The sequence below is a fragment of the Drosophila innubila genome (genome assembly GCF_004354385.1).
Source record: "Drosophila innubila isolate TH190305 chromosome 3R unlocalized genomic scaffold, UK_Dinn_1.0 2_E_3R, whole genome shotgun sequence".
Lineage (NCBI taxonomy): Eukaryota > Metazoa > Arthropoda > Insecta > Diptera > Drosophilidae > Drosophila > Drosophila innubila.
Genome location: NW_022995380.1, coordinates 7,520,729 through 7,537,828, shown reverse-complemented (window position 1 = coordinate 7,537,828; position 17,100 = coordinate 7,520,729). Strand labels below are relative to the sequence as shown.

General features: G+C 37.2%; 1 protein-coding gene and 1 long non-coding RNA gene across 13 annotated transcripts in view; one reads left to right on the top strand and one right to left on the bottom strand.

Moving 5' to 3' along the window:
• Positions 1 to 17,100, bottom strand: part of LOC117791057 (dystrophin) — a 159,994-nt gene that overhangs the window by 133,813 nt on the left and 9,081 nt on the right. For 7 of the 12 annotated variants that reach the window (XM_034630687.1, XM_034630702.1, XM_034630689.1 and 4 more), the window contains 10 exons: positions 9,426 to 9,580; positions 5,055 to 8,492; positions 4,383 to 4,697; positions 3,794 to 4,099; positions 3,230 to 3,732; positions 3,078 to 3,165; positions 1,022 to 2,092; positions 706 to 935; positions 478 to 639; positions 259 to 418 (listed from right to left, as the gene is read on the bottom strand). In XM_034630687.1, coding sequence (XP_034486578.1) covers positions 259 to 418; positions 478 to 639; positions 706 to 935; positions 1,022 to 2,092; positions 3,078 to 3,165; positions 3,230 to 3,732; positions 3,794 to 4,099; positions 4,383 to 4,697; positions 5,055 to 8,492; positions 9,426 to 9,580 — 6,428 coding nt within the window. Of the gene's footprint in view, positions 1 to 258; positions 419 to 477; positions 640 to 705; positions 936 to 1,021; positions 2,093 to 3,077; positions 3,166 to 3,229; positions 3,733 to 3,793; positions 4,100 to 4,382; positions 4,698 to 5,054; positions 8,493 to 9,425; positions 9,581 to 9,652; positions 9,755 to 17,100 lie in introns of those variants that run through there. The other 5 variants (XM_034630694.1, XM_034630696.1, XM_034630695.1 and 2 more) reach the window with 3 other exon arrangements.
• LOC117791070 lies at positions 10,039 to 11,816 on the top strand. Its single transcript, XR_004618016.1, has 2 exons — positions 10,039 to 10,177; positions 11,185 to 11,816. It is a non-coding gene; the product is annotated as an uncharacterized LOC117791070 (long non-coding RNA).

Below are 17,100 nucleotides of genomic sequence, written 5' to 3'. Positions count from 1 at the left end.
TTTGGCCTGTGCCGTTGCCCTGAATTCTCAAGAGGCCAATTAACTTGTGAACGGAACGGAAAAGAGCAAAAGAATCAACACAGACATCTTTAAATAAAATGCCAAAAATTCAGAATAGTTTATAAATAATGTTTAAAAAGATTTTAAATAAAAACAATGAATAATTATGATTGAATTCAGTTTTGGTCAATTAATTGTGATGTTTACAACGAAAATATTGGATGAATGCCAGCATTAAATTAGTCTGGTCACACTTACGTTGATATCTTCCATGCGTTTCTCTAGATCAGTGCTGGATTTAAGGTCAACGGGCTTCTCAATGAGCACATTAATGCGCCGCAGACCCTTCGTGACCAGCTCCTCAATATTAACACTGTCCGGCATGGGTCGAGGTCCAGTGCTGCCTGTTACTTTGCATCTAAAAAAAGAGAGAAAAGCTTAGGGATTTTTTTTTATGATTTTAAGCTGTGCTCTTACTTTGCCTGTTGCACCTCACGGAACTTTTCCCGCAGTATGATTTGAGTACGCATAACAACCCGGGAAATGCTGCCCTGTTTGCCATGAGTCTCAAGCACCAAGGAATCGCCCTTTGAGATCAATGTGGCTGCATCCGGCGCTATCAACAGTCGCAGATCCTCGCTGGCAGAAAAATAATTCCAAAGTTTTAATTTTAATTAAAGTTAAACTAAACGATAGTCAACTTACGCCTCGCTCTCGTGACACTGTTCGATTTTGACCTTGGTCAATTCTAATTTATAGATCATCTGCTTGGCCATTTTATTGAACTCCTGTACACGCTGCTCCAAGACAATTGCAGCACTGGGCTGTTCACTGGGCGGACTCTTAAGGGTGATATTGGAATCATCGAGGGGGGAGCTAAGAACCTTGCTCAAAAATGAGTTTGGTTTCTTTGTGGACGGCGTCTCAATGCGACTCTGCGTTAATATTATACAAGGAAGATATAGAAAACAAATTGCATAACAGAATATCGAAATGATGGACCAAGTGCTACCAAAATTACCGTATCACTATCGGAGTCAAACGTTGGTGTCATTTCCAGTGAGAAGCGTGGTATTTCTTCATCATCGGAGAATACCAAAGGCTCAATATCGAAACCAGTCTCCTTGTCGGGACTATAGAAACTATTGCGTATCGGGGATTCTGGTTCCGTATTCGTTATTAGTTCATCTAATTCCGGTTGAAGTTGACGCCAGCGTTTCGCTTTCGGTCGTTGTTCAGTTGTTGATGTTTTTGTCGCTTCGGGAGTGTGTGAAGGTTTCTCCGGTTCCGGTTCCTCCTCAGAGTCCCGCAGGATGTCACGTTCATGGGCAATCCTTTTGCGTTTCTCATCAAAGGATATACGTTGCTTCTCCACACGCAGAAAGGGAGTACTTGTATTTTCTGCACCCGGACGCAACAGCTCAGTTTCCTCATCCTTATCAACCTCTTCAAGCGTCGATCGTGGGGAGTCACAGAGCGATCTTTTGCTCTTGCTCCGTCTCACCTCTTTTCCCTCAGCATCAACACGCAATGAGGAATCGGAATCCTCAGATAGATCCACAATCTGCACAGTTTGCACATATTCCGGCAACAAAGGCTCCACACTCTCTAATATGTTGACAGTGTCCACAATTTCCCCCTGATGCGGCTCAAAGTCAATATTCTGCACCGACATTTTATCATTTTGTATATTTTTCACTTTGATTTCAACCACTTGAGCGGGTGCTGCCGGCGCTTTACGCTTATTTTTTGATGGTTTCGGTGGTGCAGCGGTTTCGGTAACCAATTTGGCGGGATTCAGAGAGATCTGGGAGAAGAGTGTACTCGATTCGGCCAAACGAAATGTTTGCGGTGGCAACAAGTCGGGCAACACGGACTCCCCAGTTGCATCTGTTGCAGATGCCTTTGGAGACGGCGATGCTGTGGCATTTGTGGCACTTGTGGCACCTTCGCTGGCCTGTGGTGTGCGAGCTCGTCTTTGACGCACTGTATCGCTAACAATAACAATTTCCGTATCATCATCAGGATTGGGTTTATCTGTCGATGTTTTGGCCAAAATGCTTGCCTCACTGTAGCGCGTTTTCAAAGTATCCTGTTGCAATAGTTTTCAATTGAATAGAAAGGAGCCAACTCAAGGGATGTTAAGGTATTTTTGATTATACAAAAAAGCAATTGCTGTACATTAGCATTGGTGAAATATTGGATGGATTGGACGCAGCCGCACACCAAATTGAACGCCATATAGGGGACAGAACAAGTATCTCTATATATATATAAATATCTATCTATCTATAATATATTTATATATATATATAAATATTTGAAGCGTGAAAATGACACCAAGTTAAGTTCTCGTAGAGCTAGTGATACGGTGATTTCTGGTTTTGATTTTATTTTTTGGGTGATGGTTGTTGGTTTTGTTTTTTATTTTATTCTGGTTGTAGATTAGCTTTGGTGGAAAGATTATTATGAATGTTTAATGTTTTATTTATAAATGTGGATGGTAAATGAAATTGCAAGAGAAAATGTTTTTTAAAAATCGAAAATATATATAATATAAGTAAAAGCAGTTGGGTTAGTTATTATAGCAACTACTTATATTAAAGCCACCCAATATTGTACAATAAATAAACATATACATAAATTAAATATATACATTGGTTTTTATAAATATTTTCAGTTTAATGTACAAGACTATATTTAAGAAAAAATCTCTTTACAAATATACGTTGCATGTTAAGCTCAAATTGAATTGGTATTACGTTTCCCTTTGCGAATGGAAAACAAGAAATACGATTCCAATTTAAAGTGCAAAGCAGAATGAAATGAAAAGCGAGTAAAAGTGTAAGTGTGTGGGGAGAAAAACCGAAGGTGTTACAGTGACATACAACAGTGATAAAGGTGTGTGCGCAAAATGAAGTGCATTAATGGGAATCGTATGATATAATAGAGTGCTGTGATTGAAATGATAGACAGACAGACAGACAGACAGACAACCTTCTTACATAAAGTTAAAACTTTTCTTATAAAATAAACTAATTGGCATTAATTAAAAACAGCAATCGTTTAGTACGCACCACAACAATTGCAATAACTTGTTGCTGCAATTTCTCAATTTCCGGATTTGATGGCACATTTATCTCCTTTAGATCATGCTCCATGGCTCTGCAAATGAAATCAAAATCAAAATTAAAATTCAAATGAATCAATAGATTTAAAATAAACTGACTTTAGAGTATCTAGGGAAATATTATCCAAATTCTGTAGTGTTGCTTTCATCTCAGTCAGGCGCTTGATGATATCTGCACTTGTTAATTTGTGATAGGTTGCCTTCAGGCCATCGATGCGTTGACGAGTTTCCTGCATGCAGATCTGATCACAGGACTTGCTGTACTCATTATAATAATCCTCGCAACGTTGCAAAACATCCTCAAACTCAAGCAGAATGGAATTACGATCAAGCAACTCTTGTGGCGACTCAAAACGGCGTATCAATTCATCGGCTGACTCGAAACATTGCTCCAATTGCCTGGCCAGCTTAAGGAGACCCTCAAGGAATGCCTTCGACTGTGTGACATTCTCGCCGAGCGCATTATAAAGATGCTTTAGCGCATCGATGCGTTGACTGAGCTGCTTCGGTGACTTTGTGTATTTATCCTCGCATACTCGTCGACCTGTTTTAATTGTGCTCTCAATTTCTGCCTTGATCTCGGAGAGTGTGCGATAAATTTGCTAAAAATATATACATTTTTAATAATCAATTGATTGATAGCTTTATTTACAGATTACATACCAGACACTTTTGATACTGCGCCTGCACGGTACTTGGACCTGCAGATGCCACATCCAGCACCAATGTAGAGTGCTCCACATTTCGTAGATCACCGTAAGCTCGATTCAATCTCGACTCATAGGCCGGCTGTGGAGCTGTGCACTTGTTGAGTTTCGCCTGACAGGCCTTAAAACGTAACTCCATCAAATTCAGCTGCTCCTGCAATCGATTGGCAGCACCAGTTTTCCCCTTACGAGTGTGCTCCGCAATCAGTTCAGTTATGTCCTTAAAGTTTTGCTCATTAACAGCAAATTCACGAGCCAGAATCTACAAGAAAATAAATACAAACAAATAGTGTGAATTTAATGATAAGAAATAATTTGATATTTTGTTGCAAGCATCAAACATAATAATGGGAAAAACCACGATAAAAACTATATAACTTAATACATTACAAGTCATAATTTACTAGGAAAATTAAACGCAAAGTTAATTAAGAAATAAAGTTAATTTAAATGCTGATTAAATTTTTTTTTAAGGATTTGGTATATAACTTTAAGCCAGTCATTTTGTATTTATATGTTGTATGTTCTTCGATAGATATTTTTACCTGAAAATCATCGGGCAGATCCTCAATTGTCACATCGTTTTCCAGATGCTCGCTGAGTATCTCATCCATTCGAGTTAACCACGCCTCCAGATGAACCACGGCTCTCTCAGACTGCTCCGCTTCACTGACCTTCACCTCCAGGAGTTCGGTGCGCTTTTTCGCCTGCTGTTGTAATTGTGTCCAGCGAACAACAATGCCATCAATATCTTTACGCATAACATCGGCCATAAATTCATTGTCAATTAGCTCATTGCCAATTTCTTGAATCTTGTCCAGCCATTCCTCGGAGTGAGCATGCAGCACGTTCTCCAAATCCTAAACAAAATTCAGAAAGTGATATAGCTTCACTTATAGGAATACTTTACAGTTTTTCTCAACAAATAAAAATCATAGAAAAATATTCGTTCTGAATCTGTGATAATTTTTTACAAATTAATTTTATTGATTAGTCTATTTAGAATTTAAAGTTCTCTTTTAAAACTGTTTCAATAAATCTAAATCTATTTTATTGATATCCAAATTTTAAATTTTTTGTTTAAAAATTGTTGCCTATTTGTTAATATGTTATATTTAATGGAATGGAATTTATTTTTAAACTACATATGTTAATTGTTTAATTTAAATGTGCAAAAAACTATTGATTCTTTGTTTTATTCATATATACAAACTTACGTCGAGCTCCTCGATAATTTCCTCGGCATCGGCTGCATTTTCGGGCGTATTGCGTATCTTGTTCTCCAATCGATCCAAATACCCCGTCTCGCTGACCATGAACTTCTTAAACTCGCCTAGTTGAGTGGAGATGTGCTCCAACAATGCCGTCTTGGCATACACTCGCTCCGTGACCTCCGACCAACGGGCATTGAGGCGTGTAAATTGTTTGGCCAACGTGCCATATTTGGTGTCCTTGTCCTTGTCCTGCAACTCGTCCATTTGGAGCAACAACTCACCGCCCAGCTCGTTGAGTTCCCTGAATTGTGTGACCTCCCGTTCGCAGGTTTCCTTGAGCATTTGAAATTTGCTTTTGCTTTGGAAAAGCTCATTGGAATTTCCAATTTCCGCAACACCTGATTTGGGTGTATTCTCCTCCAGTTCACAGAGCCAACGTTCCGTTTGCTGCAATCGCTGTTGTATGACATCGATTTGGGATTGAAAAGCTGTCTGTTGCTGCCGCTGGGCCTGATGCACTTGCTCCACCTGTTGGTAAAGGGCATTCAATGCACTTATCTGCGCTTGCAACGTTGCCCGCTGCACTTCCTCCGACTCCTTAATAAGAATCTCACTGAAATTTCTTGCACTAATCACATCAATCTCAAGTTTACGTAGATCCTGAGCTTGAACCACATCAGGAGCGCTGCTCAAGACGGCTATAATCGAATTGTATTCGGCTACAAAGTGATTTAAGTTCTCAATTGCCGTGGTCTGTTTGATGACCCGTTCACTCAGCTGCTCCGGAAGACGTTGCCAGGCTGCCTGCAGCTCCGTGCTGAGCAGATGGGCGGGAACACGTTCATAGATGGGTTTCAACGATTCCAATTCATCGACAAGTTGATTCAGCAGCTGCTGTTGTTGTTGCATCGCCTCCAGATTCGAGACGCGTACCTTTTGGGTTGCCACCTTGCTGACAAACTGCTCGAGTTGCTGCAATTGCTGGGCAATATTCTCTTTGCCACGTTGTTGGATGAGTGCATGAAGAGCCTGTTTCATGTCATGCCAGCTGTCGTAGAAGATGCCAAAGTCTTGTTTCCACTCAAGCAGCTGCTCATCCAATGCCTCGGTGGCTTCACGTGCCTCGGCGATTTCCGTGGCCAGCGAGTCCATGTGACTGAGACGCTGCTCCAGCTCTTGGCAGCTGGCCGTACCCGCATGCTGCTTATACCAATCCCTTGAGTCGGCTAAAACCAGCTTAAAGCCGGTTAAGCTATTGTAATAACGTTCCTTGGCCAAGAGCGTGTTGCTTTCGGTTTGTTGACTCAACAGACGCTGATTTAATGCTGCATATCTCTGTTCCAGCTGCTTGATGTGAGCTGCTTCCAGTAGAAGCTTACGTCCTGGCTCCTCCTGTTCGCACACCTCATACAGTTTCTTGAGTTCCGGCAAAGTGTTGAAGCGTCTTTGACTCTCCGTTTGGAGTTCTTTCAGCAGCTCGCACTGATTACGCAGACTTTGACGCTGCAGCTGTTGCAATTGTTGCTCCACATCCTGGACGTAGGCAAAGTGTTCCATGATCTGAGTTTCCAGGGCAAAAAAGTTATCGCCATTACGCAGTTTACGCTTCTTGGTCGCCAATTCAACAGACTCCTCCTCCAGCTGCTGCTCCTCATGTTGTTTCTGCTGCTGCTGCTGCTGCTCCTCATCCTCGTCCTCTCCAAAGCGTATAATCATTTGATAATCCACCCAACCGTCTGGTCTCACCACACGGCTGTCATCATAGCTGGCACGATCTCTGCCAAAGTTGAAACCCTTTGTTTCAATGCGCAACGTTTGCACCTCAAGGATTTGCTTGAGTGCATCCAGACGATCCTCGTAGCTCTCCAGTTGCATGAGCACACGTTCCCCCTTGTCATCGCCATCTTGCAATGTGGCAGCCACCATTTGACGCAAATCAATGAGATAACGTTGCAACTCCAGCAAATCTTTGGCACAATAATTCAACTCATTGATGCGCTGCGTAATGCCACCAACATCGGTGACATCCCGGCTTTCCATGCGCTTCAAATCCTGTTCTCGTGCATCCAACCAGCGGGAAATGCATTTATATTGTTGCAGCTTCTCGGTGCGCAGATCTATCCACTTGACGACATGGGACCAGCGTTCCCCAAGAGCACTCAGTCGATCCTCGAGATCATTGAAATTACCCGAAGTGTCATTCACAATGACAACCATGCTACTTATGCTGTCCACCAGCTCCTGTTGCTCACAGAGATCCGCCTTCAATTGTCTCGCCTCCGTCAGCTGCTGTTCCGCTTCGGCAATTGTGGGTCCAATGTCGCTCATGTGTGAGATGCGATCCTCGACATTGGTTAGAAACTGACGCAGTTGCTCGAGTTTCTGCTTCTGGAATTCGGCCAAACGCATTAGAATCTTGGCCTGCATGTCGAGAGCACGCAAACGCAATGTTTCCCATCGTTCGTTCAGCAAGACCATCTGTTGACGCACCTCGTTCTGATCCTCCTGGGAGAGTCCCGATCCGTCCTTTTTTTGTGACTCATTGATCAAGGTGCTGCCTTCTTCGAGAGCCTCGCCGACAAACTCCTGGTGCTCGGTTAGTTTCAACATAAAGCTCTCGTTCTCATGGAACTGCAACTTGGCTGTTTGGAAATCCTCAGGATCGGGCAAATCCTGTGACAACAGCTGCTCATCCTCCAGCAGTAGAGTGAGCACCGCCTCCAAAGCTGTCTGATAGCTGCTAATCTCTACACTGGCATTTGTCGCCGTGCTGAGAGGTCGCATTGATGCCGTTTCCAATCCGGACTTCAACTCCATGCTGGCTGCACTGTCGGATGTGTAAATTTCCCGTTCTCCATCCAGTGGCACTTCATCCAGATCTGTGATGCTTGTGCAAGGAACTCGATCACGTTCCGTGGCTCGCATCGATTCCATGGCATGATATAGACACATCACATACATCTGTATTGATTTATTGTCCGGCTTGTGAGTATGCACATCCTCGGCATCCAAGAGTTTCTCAATCTTGAAATGTCTGTGGGCCAAATCGAAAGCCAAATGAAGACGCTGCAATGCGTGTTGTCCCAGTGCCGTCTCCAGATCGAGTTCATCCAAATGTGCAGCCAATATCATCAGAAAAGCCCTTCCATCGGCCCAAGAACTGGCGAAATCATTCAACGCCAAGCCATGTGGTTCTGTGTATTGTCTTGCCCAGGCCAACAGGGATTTCTCAACGCCATTGCTTGAATGACTTTTGACTAGATGCTGGCCATTGAACTCCAGGGCTATCAGCCAGATGAGGCCCAGAGTAAGCTTCGCATTGCCCCCGACAATGTCATCACTGGAGATGTTCACCAATCTCACGCCATGCTGTTGAATCACCTGGAGCACCTTGTTCAAATTGTTGATGTGATGCACTCGCATACGACCCTTTTCCGGTTTCTATTTAACAGAACAGAACAGAGAACAGAATTGTTAAAAATTGTGTAAATATTACAGTTCGAAAGTATATCGATAACTAAAAGAAACTTTCGAAATTTTAGAGATAACATTTTAAATGTAAATCGATAAATGAGGCAAATAGGGCTGCAACAAAAATACACGTATTCTATAGACTTTATCATCACGAATCCGAAAAGAAGTTTTTTTAGGAATAACATTCTAAGCGTTCATCAATAGCTAAGGAAAAGGCTTATAAAATTAAGAAGAGCACTTAATAAGAATATCGATGACTGAGGATGCAATAGAATGCAATTAGTTAACAGAAGTTAAAAAGTAAATATTTATTCATTTCAATTTCAATGATCAGATCATTTGAACTTAATTTGAAAGAAATGAACCAACTCAATCTATCACTGTTCGATCATTTCGATAGCTTCTTAAATCAATCGAATTATTTTTCTACTTTTTAAAAAAGTTCTATAAAGATATGTTCCAACTGAAATCTATAGTTTTCCACCTTTTAATTCTTAAATTATTATTAATTGTTTTTAATCAAATAGCAAAATCATAATGTGAAAACTTTAAGCTCAAGCAACATGGGCTGTCTAAACTTAACTCAAAATAGATGATAAAATAGAAAAGATTTATTTAAACTTGTTCCGTATTCAGGTGTAGATGAACTAGGAAGGCAACCGGAAAATAAGAAACTTTGAACATAAATTAAATTAAAGAGCTTAAAACACTGTTGAGTCCAAACAAAAACTGTGCTTTTAAGAGCTTTTGGCTTGATAAATAAATAATAATGAGCAGGCAGATATTAAAAAACAATGTGGATATGATACTAATTGCTAAAGCTTAGCTAAAGTATAAGTAAAAAAATCATTGATCGATCTATAAAGTGAAACTCCTGAATCAACCCTCGCGCACACTTACCAGCTGTGTTTGTGTTAAGGTGCTGAGCAATGCCAATAAACGATGTCCATCTCGCAGATCCAAGAACAAATCATTCACTGGCGTGCACTGGGTATTGCTAAGATGTGAATTGATCCATTTCGTAAAAGTTTTCCTTTGTATGTGCTGTCGTTCATCTGAAAAAAGAGATAGCAAATTGTTTGTAAAGTCGAAAAATTAACTACTTATTGAATGGAAAAACTGCACACCTCGGGCTGCATCGGCTGCCTTTAATGGCATTTTGTAGGCCATGCCCAGTCCCAGAGTACACAATTATTATGAACCAATGCACGTCCAAGGTGCCAATGTTGTGGAGTCTTGTCGGTTCTTGTCTTGTCGCATTGTCAGGCCTAGCCCCAAGTCGCAGTTTCAGTCTCTGAGAGCTGGACTTGAGTTGGTTTTGCTAATGAACTAAACCGAAAACGTGCCAAAATCAATTAGTATGTTCAGAGTCCGATTCACAATCCGAGTCGGTCTCTGAGTGCCCCGATTCATTTGTCAGTTGTGTGCGAAACTGCAATTGTGGCCCAAACAATTTGCATGCAACGTCATTTTGGCAACGTGCTGCACATAGCTACAAACGTTTCCACTTAACTGCACAGTCGACAAATTGAAGCTCTGATTGATGGCGGTTTTCGCTTTGCAAACGCATCTTGATTCTGTCACACGAATGACACAGACAATTACTCATTAAACCACAGTTATTGATGGTCTATAGCTCTATGTTACTTCAGGTAAGTGTTTATTGTAATAATATGAACGAAGACATTGGTTGCTGATATACCAATGGCTTCGAGCTGACAGGTTGTAGACTCATTAGATCATCAGTTGGTGCATTTAGTTTGATACGTGGACAAAACAATTTTAGTGAAAATAAAAAAATATCACGAAAACCTGTCAGAAAAACACTTTTTAATTTAAATCAAAAGTACAGACTGTTAAAAAAGAGTTCAAGCAAGACGCTCCCAACAACTAAGATCAAAATAAATGTATGTTTCCGTTTCCTTATAAATTGGATCAGTATCTCAAATTAATTATATATGTGAGTTTATAAGATACACGAATTTTAAATATTTTTTTGTAAGAATTGAAGTTTAAGCTTAGCTTGTTCAATTGAAAAATTGTATAATATGATAGAAAAAAGATGATAAAGAAGTTCTATAAATAATTCCTGATCATAGCATGCAAGTTCATTTGGAATCCCTTTCAAGATGAGACTTATGGTATTACCAAAAGTCTATTTATCTTTTATTTCAAAGAATTTTCTATACTATTATTTATTATAACATTTTTAGCATTTCCATATGAAGTATTTGTAAATTAAAAAGGTAATAACAAACGATCAACTCTTTTCTCTTTGTGTATAAGTTATCAGAATGTACCATATTGAAAAATAACTTTATATATATCTGGGATAATTCTTAACTATAATGTGATACACAATGTATTTGTTAGCAGTGAATCCTCCTTAGTACTCATTCAAATGTATCTAATTGCAATTTACACTTCGATTTAAATTAGACTACAGTATCAATTAACTTGTCAGTTGCAGTGAGATAATAACCTACTCTCCTATTTTTGTGGACAGCTCATTAAAACTGGAAAATGTAATACGATGATAATTACAATAAAGTCAAAGGAAACTTTGTGCAACATGCAAATGTGGCACACAAGGACATGGCTTGAATACGTTTCAATGTCAAATTGCCAGTGGAAAACTAATGCGTTCTATATATTTCAGATGGGAAAACTCAGCAACATAAAGTCTGTGGCACGTCACTCACTTGAGTGCAGTTTAATTGCCATATAAATGAAGGCAACCTGCTTCTGTACCTACTAATTGCTGGCATAAACTGTTCGTAAGACTGCCACCCACTTATCATACCCAAAGCACACACACACACACACACACACTCGGGTTATTGATCGACAACGAGGCGATGTGGAAAACTAGTTGAAAGTAACGAGGTTGGGCCAACAAACTGTTGCATGTGGCCGACAAATGAGGCCAACTGTAAAGTGCGTAGCCAGGACATGGACCAGACTAATATCCTCTGACATTGCACGTACAAAAGTCGTCAGTCAATGCAGCCTAAAGAGGAGCGAGATAAGGGGAGAGCAAAAGATACTCTACCGCAATTGATTCTAAGACTGTTCATCAATTAATTACTAAATGGAGCTCAGCTCGAAATGTTGCGTGGACATTTTGCGAGACGTTTGCTAATTAAATGAAATTTCATTATTTGCATTAATTGAGCTTACGAGTCTGCACAAATTAGCTTAACTGAGGAGCCTCAACACTCTCAAGAGATTGTCATTGCTCTTGGCAATTAAATAAAATTTACCATAACAAACTGTGCTGTGTCAGCACGACGACTCATAGACTCTATCATCATCATCATCATCATCATCATCATCATCATCCGAGAGAGCATCCCAAAACAGCATCATCATTTTCAGTGTCAATTACAGCAATTTTCGTTGCCGTTGCAGTTGCAATTGCCGTTTGCTTTTGCCGTTTGCAGTTTTTCTATGTTTTATTTACCAGGAAATAATTTTTTGTATGTCGTCTATTTGCTTCTTTTAATTTCTTGCTGTTTGCTCGTTTGCCAATTGCTTTGTTTTTCTGGGAAAATCTCTTTACATACTGCCTGTTTTCACCTTAGGTTACCTTAGTTTCGTTGACATTTGTCATAGCTAAGAGTTGGTAGCAAAGGTAAATTCAATTTCATGGATTAATACCTCAGCAAATACAATTCTTTAAGTGTTTCATTAAAGTTTTGCAGCTGAGTTTTGGAAACGTATAAGATAAAAAATGATTTTGTGGAGTTGGGCATAAGGTCATAACTTATGCTAATAGTTATACTTAACTATAATACAGGTTTGTAACAAAAATTTATAAAATTGATGCTCAAAAAATTAATTTGATGAAGTGGCTAATTTCAAATTTGAATCTTTTCTTTGAAAGCAAAAATAAATTTAGTCACTTTTCAATCAATAATTTTTGTGGAATATTTAAGCCGATTCAAAAAAAACTTGATAAACTTCTAAAGGAATAGAAAGATATGATACTTTAAAAAAATTTTGATAAATGTAAGATTTGAATAAAACAATGGTAAAGATATATTTAAACCTGACTTTTATGATTATTATTTTCATTATTTTAGATTAAATTATTATTGTGAAACAAACTCATAAAATCATAGGCAAGATCATATAGCCTAAAAGTATACACTTCTCTTCATCAACAGCTGACGTGATTCTTTGCAAATATATTCTTAATTTTAAATAAGTATTCCATAGTCTACTTACAGTGTCTATACTCTATTTTACATTTTCCAACAATTGTGTTATTTATATCAAATAAATGGAGAACCTTCAACAAGCGTAACGAATAGCGTTAAATTTGCAATTCATATTTTTCGCTGTTCTATTTCAGCGCTGCATTGTTTAATTTGAATTTCAATAACAATTTATTGCAAATTGAAATCCAAATGACGTTAAACTAAACAATATTGTATTGGACCAAAATAATAAGAGTTGCCCTAAATTGAATTCAATTGAATGGTGGACAAGTTGACAGACTGATGTCATTACGGCCAATACATTTGCAATTCTTTCTCGATTGGGTCTTTTGTGATATTCCGATGCTTCATTCCAAAATACACAGAATTCACACCGATTACGCCCGCACACAGCATGAGCTGATGGTAATTGTTGTTGTTGTCGCCTTTTGGTAAAAATATTATTGCTTTCAATTATAAAACGATAAATCGATATTTTATAGCTCTCAAAGCCAGCCAGCGGCATATGAAATTCATTTTTGTTGAAAAATAAACGTATTAAAAAGTTTGAGTGCCAAACCATAAAAATGTATCGATGTGTTAGTCAATCAAAAAATGAGTAAAGAGAACTTTCTCAAGCTCAAAGTTTTGTTTTTTAATTGCTTTGTGGTTTAAGGTTTATGCCAAACTCTGTTTGTATTTCTTATGTGTTTGTTGTAAGACTTAAAAGTTTTTGAGTTTATTTGATTGACCTATTGACAGCTTGCCGTCAGCATTTTTGCAACTACATGTATTTGTAAGTTTGACATTCAATTTAAAAGTGGAATGCAGTTTTGATTATATACATTTGCATATAAAGCAAAAAAAAAGGTTGAGATTTTAAGCATGTCAGAAGAAATTGTTAAAGGTGTCCCATATTTTATCTTCAGTTTATTGAAATAATTTTAAAACTTTAAAAAATTAATAAGTACGATTGAAAATAAATTTATTCTTAATATTTATAATAGATATAATACGATTTAAAAAAATTTAATTTAATTTTTTTTTACTTGAATAAAAAGAGTGTAAAGTAAGACTCGAAAAAAGTAAAAAAATATATCCTTTTCTTATATGTACATGTATATAATATTTTTCTGGTTTAATTTTTTTATGACAAATTTATGACTTCTATTTGCGAACCTTGATTTTAAAAAAACATTCCAATAATCCATAATCTAATGCTTAGCGGGAGAGGCCTTAAGGAAACAAAACAAAAAAATTGTTTATATATAGAAATAAATGTAAACAAAATAAGAAACGGCAATGCGCTACATTTTGTTTATTATTGGAGAACTGCTTGGCATGTGCCATTGCTCCGATCCGATCCCTCGCCTGTGGGTCAACACGAAACTCACGCACAGTTCCCTCACAATAACAACAATAGTAGCAACAACAACAAAGTAACAAATGCATGCTTGGAGAGACTACCGTAACAAATATTTATTTATTATATGTGCGTCTGTGTGTGGGTGCGATTGTGTGTTTGTATATGTGTGTCACGCATAACAGCAAGAAAACATTGAAAAGGTGAAGGAACTCGTAGTATGGCTTTGAAATTGATAAGCGTCTGACGCGTCGTTCCATCCATAACCCAATCCATCCAACTGGACTATTTAGCACTAAACAGGAGTACTATTATCAGCCTTACGATTTAAATGAATGAACACTAGAAGGCAAGTCATGGGATTGGGTTATTCGTTCCGATTCGTTAATTATTCAACAATAATATCAAACCAAATTGAAATTCCGGTCGAGCAAAATATACGAAAAAATGAGTGCATGATTTATGAGCGTGATATAATACTGTGTACCTTACGTACATACATATATTACAGTGAAGATTCTAACTAACGAATGTTTTCGTTATTATTCTATAAATTAGTATTATTATTGTTGTTATATGTATTGTATTTCTGTAAAAATATAAAAGTAGCAAATTAAGTATTTATCACATTATTTCTGTACTTAATAATATTTTGTATATATTTTCGATCAAAATATATCAATAAACTAAAAAGCTACAACATTTAGCTCTAGTAAGCTTTCACTGTACCCGCATACAAATTTTCAACGAAAAAAATTAAAAATCCAAATCAAAAAAATACAAAAGTAGCAAATTAAGTATTTATCACATTATTTCTGTACTTAATATTTTTTTGTATATATTTTCGATTAAAATATATCAATAAACTAAAAAGCTACAAAATTTATCCCTAGTAAGCTTTCACTGTACCCGTAGAAATTAATTGAAAATTGCAAAAGTATTTATACAAATATGAGTAAATATTCGATTCCTTAGAAAGAGATTGAAGTTTTGCAGCACTTAACAGAGCAAGTTCTGTGAAAGACTAAACTGTCATATTCCAAAATAATTTCAAATTACATAGCTGGCATATTATTCAACATTGTGGTTGTTAAACTTTTGCCAAGTTGCATTTACTGCCTCTGAGAGGTAGTGATGAGAGAGTTCTCTCTCTCACCACGCACCAGTGACTTTGTTGCCATGACTTTATAATGACAAATACCATAAAGCCGAGTCGGCTCGGCATCATTGTCTGTGACCCCAGGCAGCTTCAATTTTAATTGCCAGTTGTCGCTATGCTTTTACAGCCCATATGGGAAATGCAGTCTTAGCAACAGAAACACCATACAGCATGATCAACATTTTCCATTTCATTCATAACACTCAGACTAAAACATTTTTATTGTTCTGCTTACTAAGTACAAACATACATACGCTGTGTAAAATTAAGTACGTAGTAATGTGTTTTTTTTATACCCTGCCTTTAAAAAGTTGTAAAATAAAGTAAGCAACATTTGTGACTCTAAAGATTAAACTCCTATATTCGTGAAGGTGCTTTAATAGTTTTTGTTTTCCATTACTTTTATTTATCCGCTTTATGCTTTAATTTGCTGTTTATATTTAAGTGAAGTCCAGGGTATCTCCAAGTGTAGTACTTATAAATAAAACAAGAATGAACATACAGAAACACATAACAAAATAATTTTTTATTTTATGCATTTTCATTAAAAAAAGTTTAAAGAACAAATTAAAAACTGAATTTGTAAAGTAATTGTTTTTACACGAACATACGAGTATATTTTACAATGTTTTCTCTTTGCTATGAATATTTCATAGCAATAGGATTATAAACATAGTGGGAAAAGCCAGATGAATTTGTCGTTAGTTTGCCAGCTGCAACATACAATTTTATTTTGCGAAAATAATATTGTTTATTCCCTGCACAATTGCTTGTGTCTCCGATTGCAGCAGACTTTAGAAGACTTCAACTATTTAACTTTTATTAGACTTATTGAATTTGTATTTTTCGATTACCGACACTTTTGTATCGTTTGATACGTAACGCAATCTTCAATACGTCGCATGTGACACGCATTTCAATAGTCGAGTTTCGCTTTATTTTCATTTTCTCCCTCACTTTTTCGCCTTTTTATTATTTTTGTGCTATTTTTAGTTTGGCTACGAAATATTTTAAATGTACATATTTTATTGGTATTTTATTTTGCACTCAATTGACTTTTTGTTTTTTTTTTTTGTACTTTCTTGCGAATCGAAGATTACAATTTTAATTTCGGGTGTGAGACCTGAATTCAAGATGTGAATGATTTTTTTATTGATGTATTCAATGAGTATCTTCTGACAAATTGGCTGAAGCCTTAGCATTGGATTTGTAGTAGCAAATGTATGTGATATGCTATAAAATATACTAGATATTCTATAAGAATAATAAATATTATTACTAAGATGAGTGACCAAATTAAATTCGGATTTGTTGATGCTTAGTGCTATTATTGTAATGTATATTTTGAATTTTTTTGCTTAATTTATTAGGTGTACTATAAACAAAATATTTCTTTTTGGCATATTCAATAAGCAAATTGTGAGAATTTATGGAGATAAAGCAACACTGCTGAACTAAATTTCAAATATATCTGTATATTTTCATTTAAGATATGCAAACAATTTTATCGACTTAAAATCACAAAGTATTTATTAGTGGTGCTCATTTAGAGTTTGTGTATTGCCTGTTAATGTTTGAAAACACACAGAGTTCCCATATTAAGAAACGCCAATTCAACAAGCAACAACAAATTAAATGCATCATTCAAACAAACATTTGAGGCAGCTTTGGCCCGCATAAATTAGTATACTGACTGCATTTCAATGTGTTTTCCAAAACTGAAAACAAAAAACAAAAAACACAAAATACATAAAATAATGTCAGAAGATCATGGGAAAAACCTGTTTCAAACCAAGAGACCGGAGAGCGACCAGCATATCCAACACTTTCAGAGTGCTTCTTGACGTACCG